Source organism: Nematolebias whitei, chromosome 23, assembly GCF_014905685.2.
Source record: "Nematolebias whitei isolate Nwh7 chromosome 23, NemWhi1, whole genome shotgun sequence".
NCBI lineage: Eukaryota > Metazoa > Chordata > Actinopteri > Cyprinodontiformes > Rivulidae > Nematolebias > Nematolebias whitei.
In genome coordinates this window covers 9,119,395-9,125,603 of record NC_056520.1, presented here as the reverse complement: position 1 = coordinate 9,125,603, position 6,209 = coordinate 9,119,395, and the positions used below count along the sequence as shown (strand labels likewise).

The 6,209-nt window shown below is 42.0% G+C and overlaps 1 protein-coding gene across 6 annotated transcripts in view; it reads left to right on the top strand.

The window, feature by feature from the left end:
• arhgef7b (Rho guanine nucleotide exchange factor (GEF) 7b) overlaps positions 1-5,666 on the top strand; it is a 39,146-nt gene extending 33,480 nt beyond the window's left edge. For 2 of the 6 annotated variants that reach the window (XM_037696464.1, XM_037696467.1), the window contains 3 exons: positions 1,332-1,428; positions 4,694-4,748; positions 5,096-5,666. In XM_037696464.1, coding sequence (XP_037552392.1) covers positions 1,332-1,428; positions 4,694-4,748; positions 5,096-5,218 — 275 coding nt within the window. In that variant the 3' untranslated portion in view covers positions 5,219-5,666. The remainder of the gene's footprint in view (positions 1-1,331; positions 1,429-4,693; positions 4,749-5,095) is intronic. The other 4 variants (XM_037696468.1, XM_037696469.1, XM_037696466.1 and 1 more) reach the window with 2 other exon arrangements.
• The last annotated feature ends 543 nt before the right edge of the window (positions 5,667-6,209 follow it).

The window sequence follows — 6,209 nt, the reverse complement described above, 5'->3', positions numbered from 1 at the left end:
TAATAATAATAATAATAATAATAATAATAATAATAATAATAATAATAGGTGATAATAGGTAATAATAGGTGCCTTCCAGGCATGTTGAACCAAAATGGCTCCATACGTTACTCAGTTTCTTTGAAGAGTTTTCTCCTATTCATTTCCTATGGGAAATTTGGCATCTTTGTTAACAAAATATGTCGCCATGGTAACAGCAAATGCCAATAAAAGTAATTGCACACTTCCTGGAGCCGGGCCGGTCGTTTTGATATAACTTTTGTGGGGGTCCACGTTGCGGTTCGGGTCGCATTAAAGTTGAAAAAGAAACGCTTTTCAGGTGTAGAATAATAAGTGGGCAGTCACCAACTACTTCCTGGAGTTGGTGAAATATTGCGTCTTTGTTCACAAATTACATCGCCATGGTAACTTGAAATGCCAATAAAAGTTATAGCACGCATCACGGGGCCGAGCCAGTCGTTTTGATATAACTTTTGTGGGGGTAGACATTGTGGTTCGGGCCACATTAACGGAGATAGAAATGTAGACTCACTTCCGAGGTGTAGAATAATAGGTGCATGCCAGTCCCCCAAAAATACATCTTGTCAGGAAAAACGAGAAAGTTAACAATGAAATACAACAACAATAAAAATCAGCTCTAACTTGTTCTCAAACTTTGTACGGATCAAATGCCAAGGAATAAAGATGAGTCTTGAGTAAAGATTTCAAAATCTCAACTGTCTTTAAATCATCAGCTAAACTGTTACACAGTTTTGGAGCAGCAATCGCAAAAGCCCGATCATCTCTGGACTTCAGTTTGGATCTGAGGACATCTAAGAGGAACTGGTTGGTAGACCAGAGCGCTCTTACTGGAGTGTAGATGTTAAGATCACATAAATATAATGGAGCCAGATATTTTAAGACTTTAAAAACAATCAATAAAATCTTAAAATCAACCCTGAGGTGAACAGGGAGCCAGTGGAGAGTATTTTAATCTAGAGTCAAGAAATTTAATTGTAACCAGACTTAAATGTCATTTAGACAGTTCAGGATTGGTTCCAGTGGAGTAACTCTGTCTGACTTAACGGGCAAATAAAACAGAATATCATCAGCAAAGAAATGAAAAGGGATGTTATATTTTCTAAAAATGGACCCCAAAGGCAACACGTAAAGATTAAAAAGCAGTGGACTTTAAATAGACCCTTGAGGGACCCCACAGATGAACTGATTCTGCAGTGGGATCCTTTGAACTAAAATAAACAAACACCTTGTGTTTGCAGTTTATGCTTTTTAAATTGTGTTAAAGTTTTTATTTTTCTGCCCAAACGACTTCCTGTTTACTGTTTGTTCAGGCTCCAGCAGGAAGGACGTTCAGATGTTGTTTCCCAAGGAGGAGAAGATCATAGTTGAAGAAACCAGAAGCAACGGTCAAACTGTGGTAGAGGAGAGGTCAGTGAACGCAGCACGGCATTACAATGTTATTAATTTTTAGATGACTGTATTGGAAACAGTACTGACCAATTTGCTGTACTTATACGAGTACGAATAAGGTGTTTTTACTTGCCTTACAATAAATAGAACGTCTTATCGCAAATGTATCGTAATCCAAAGTGTATTTTGTTGAACGTTTGTATTTTGAACAAATTATTTTCATTAAAGAAATGAAAAAAAAAATGTCCATGACCTTTAATTTTCAGCACCATGATTGCACTAATCCATACCCCAAAACTTTTCTAAATGCTAAAGTATAAACAGTATTAAAAAAAACAACATAGAGTCGGCTGTAAAAAACACGCTTTGAAGCGTTAACTTCCTCTGAACTGCGTCGGCAGCTGTCACTCGTTAAGCAGCTCGTTAAGCATCTTCTCAGACTCAACAATGACCCGCGGTGGAAGGTTCTGATAAGAACAGTCTGGTCAGGACAAAACCAACTCGTTTCTTGGTCAAGCAGCCTTAAAGCGGTATCAGTGCTATGGTGTCCGTCTGATGCCTGTACTCGTGAAAATGTTCTAACCCTCAGGGCCTTCTACGCCTTCAGAGAAGGCCTAAGAGTTCAGCAGATATGAAATGTTCTATTTATATTTTTATTGAATACTTGTTTTGTATAAAATGTTTATTTTTAAGATGGGGGCTGTGGTAGTTTGGTGGTCAGTGCCGCGGTCCTGTAATGCTGAGGTTGCAGGTTTGAGCCCAGGTTGCGTCAGGAAGGGCATCCAGCGTAAAACAAATAGCCAAACCTTTCGTGCGAGTTCGCTCGCTGTGGTGATCCCTGAAAAGGGAGCAGCCGAAAGAAACTGATTTATTTTTATATAGATTTTCTTATTTTTGGCTAATTTCTCTTAATTCCTGTAACTACTTTGCAGATGAGCAAACAAGATTTTTTTTTTTTTACAATGAATGAAACTATTATTATCCAATCAGATTCTTTTAAATTTGTGTCTCCAGGCAGAAACATGTTTGAAGCTTCTTCCTCATTGGTCAGGACTTCTTGGTCAGCAGAGAAGGCGGAGCTCAGTCTCTGCAGGAGGAGTTTGCTTAATAACTAACAGGAAAATTAACCAATCAGAATGCTGGCGTAGAGTGGGCGGGACGAAAACATGAAGCTCTGAGCCTTCAAGAAGGCCATGCAGTCCATTTTTTGAATGTGTTAAAAACTTCAAGTTCAAGTAGGTTTTATTGTCATTCGCATCACATGTGGTACATGAGGTGGAACAAAATTATGTACACAGGGTCCCAAGTTACATTCAACAATAGCAAAAAACAACAGCTTTTCATGCATTTTATTGCAGTCTGAGATGAAAGTACATGTTGTACATGAACGCCAGAGGTTGAGTGAACCACAGGGGCTGCTGGGTAATCTTGGGACAGGACTTCTTCAGGTTCTGTGTTCGGATGTTTCGTCCCTGTTAGTTCTGATCAGCGTTGGGTTGGTGTTTTATGTTCAGATTATTGTTGGTGACTGTAAAACAAACACCATGAATCAGATGTTCGGCCTGACGGATAAAATGAGGGAAATCACTTCCTGTTCAGCAAGTTCCTGGATTGTAAAACAGCAAGTGTCGTGACGTAATCGTACCATGGCACCGGGGTGTCTTTGACGTTAGCATCTATCGTCGCTACGGTATTACGTCCTAAATTCAAGGATTCAAGGTTCTTTATTTGTCATTCACACCACATGTGGTACATGTGGTGGAACAAAATTGTGTACACAGGGTTCCAGTTACATCCAACAAAAGTATTAAAATGCAAAAGAAAAACAGTAATAAGATCTAAGATATGAACTAAGAAAAATGTTAAAGTAAAAATACACTAAGCACTAGTAATAAAAATATTATGTCGAACAGCAGCATGAACATGAGTCTGTGTGAGCAGATGAGCACGCATGAACACATCAACATGAAACAAATCAGCAGCAACATGAAACAGATCAGCAGCAACATTGAAACAGATCAGCAGTAACATGATGTGATTTTTCACAGTGATTATTCTGGTTAGAGATTCATGAGTCTAGCAGCCTCAGGGTAGAAGCTGTTCCTCAGTCTAGTGGTTCTACACTTAATGCTCCTCAACCTCCTTCCTGAGGGGAGCACGGCAAAAAGTGTGTGTGCTGGGTGAGTGGGGTCCTTCATGATGCAGGTGGCCATCTTCCTGCATCTGGAGGTGTAGATGTCTGTGATGGTGGGGAGGCTGACTCCAACATTCTGTGCAGCCTTCACCACTCTCTGCAAAGCTTTTCTTTCTGCAGCTGTGCAGCCTCCATGCCACACGTTGATGCTGGAGCACAGGATGCTCTCCACTGCACACCTGTAGAAGGAGGTGAGGACTGAGCTTCCCAGACCAGCTCGCCTCAGCCGTCTGAGGAAGTAGAGTCTCTGATGAGCTTTCTTGATCAGGCTGGTGGTGTTGTTGCTCCAGCTGAGGTTGTCATTCAGGTGTACACCCAAGTACTTGTAGCTGGAGACCACTTCCACTGCAGATCCTCTTATGCTCAGGGGGGTATAGGTGTGTTTCTTCCTTCTGAAGTCCACGACCATCTCCTTTGTCTTCTTCACATTGACGTGAAAGTTATTCTCTTTGCACCAGCTCTCCAGGTGTTCCACCTCCTGCCTGCAGCTGGACTCATCATTGTTTGTGATGCGTCCCACTACCACTGTATCATCTGCAAACTTTACAATGTGACAGCCTGGATGGGTAGCTGCACAATCATACGTGAGCAGAGTAAACAGGAGGGGACTCAACACACATCCCTGAGGAGAGCCAGAGCTGAGGGTTATGGTGGAGGAGGAGAAGTTGTAGATCCTCACCGACTGTGGTCTATTTGAGAAAAAGTCTAGGACCCAGTTGCAAATGGAGGGGCTTAGTCCTGGTGTGAGTAGTTTGTCCATCAGGTTTGGGGGGATCATGGTGTTGAAGGTAGACGTGAAGTCCACAAAGAGCATACGGACGTAGGAGTCCTTCTGCTCCAAGTGGGTGAGAGCAGTGTGGACCACAGAGAAGATGGCGTCTTTTGATCAATTTTCACGGTATGCATACTGATCAGGGTCCTCATTGATGTTGATGGTTGTTCTGATGTTGGTCATGACTGGTTTTTCAAAGCATTTAGCGACTATCGGGGTGAGGGCCACTGGCCGGTAGTCATTCAAATGAGGCCTAGCTTCTGTATTCACAGTTTTCCACTGCGTTAAAATAAAGACAAGTTATTTATTTTCTGCAGGAGTCTGGTGGACACTGTGTACAGTCTTAGAGATGAGGTCCAGGGACTCAAACAGGTGAGTTTGATTTATGTATCTGTTACTTTTTATACACTTGTTGAAAGGTGGACGTATTAGTCTGTAAACTTTTGCTTGTCCCGCCCAAGACTTCTGATCCTCTCTAATTTAATGAAACTTGGTACAATTTTGTACCAAGACTAGGTGGAGTGTCCTGCAATTTTCATCACTCCAGCTTCAAGGTCACAAGTCAAGATCAAATGTTATACAATCTTTGCATGTCCAGACCTTTGCTATAGATTGCTGTATAATAGTTTGTCAACAGGCGTTCTCTGGTTTCAGCCAAAAATTCAGTTGACTTACGTTTCTTTGTCTCACCGTCATTGTTCGCTCGTTTATTTCTCCAGGACAACAAGAGGATGAAAAGGACCCTGGAAGAAGAACAGCGAGCCAGAAAAGAGCTGGAGAGGATTGTCCGTAGAGTTCTGAAGAACATGAACGACCCAACCTGGGACGAGACTAATCTCTGAAACCGGCTTCTGACTTTCTGACGACGGAACGAAGAGAACTGTTCAGACTGTGCGGACAGAAGCGCGTCCATTTCCCTGAATTTAATCTTTCCGTGTGCCAAACCGTGGACCAAGAGGAACTCCAGCCACTTTTTAGTGAAGTCACCTTGTAAATCTTTGCAGTCATGACGGCTGGCGGGCATAAATTATTTTCAAGTGACAAACTGCTTGTTCATGTACAGTATTAGCCTCTCAGTCCACCAGGACTGTATTTTATGTACTGCTGGTGCACAGCTGAGGGAGTTTTACCTCTCCAGAGACACTGAAGACATTATGCTTTAAATGTCTGTGATACTTGAACAGCTGTTCCAGCTATTCATTCACATGTTCATTCGTTTTGTCTCGAATCTATATACTAAATTCAAACGGCACCATTTGAAACTGCTTCACCACCAGTCTGAGTGACAGAGCCACAAAACGGAGTCGAAAAGTCGGTTTGATTTACCTGAAAAGTTCGATAAAAAGTCTTGAATGTATCAAGTCAAAGACATTCATTAGAAGACCTCAGGGCTTAACATGACCAACACCGCCAGCTCAAGATAAACATCCATTTTTAATTTCACAGTGGAAGCAATAGTTTTTGGTGCTTTTAAAACTTTAAATCAGCTCGTCTTGTGGAGCTCCAGCAGGCCGGCCTGGCTGCCTCTAAAACTGAACTGGATGATGTCAGGCTTCATCCGGTGTGTCCTCCTGGACCAGACTTTAAAATGTTTTTTTCTGGTTTGTATTCTAACTTTGTTAGTCATCATCCAACTGTTCCTCCTTCAGGGTCGCCACAGCGAGTCGTCCTCCTCCATCTCTGTCCTCACTCCAACTACATCCATGTCCTCTCTAACTGCATCCATATGTCTCCTCTTTGTCTTTTTCCTAGCAGCTGCATTTCTAACATCCTTCTACCAGTATACCCACTGTCCCTCCTCTGGACATATCTAAACTTTGCCCAAACCACTGT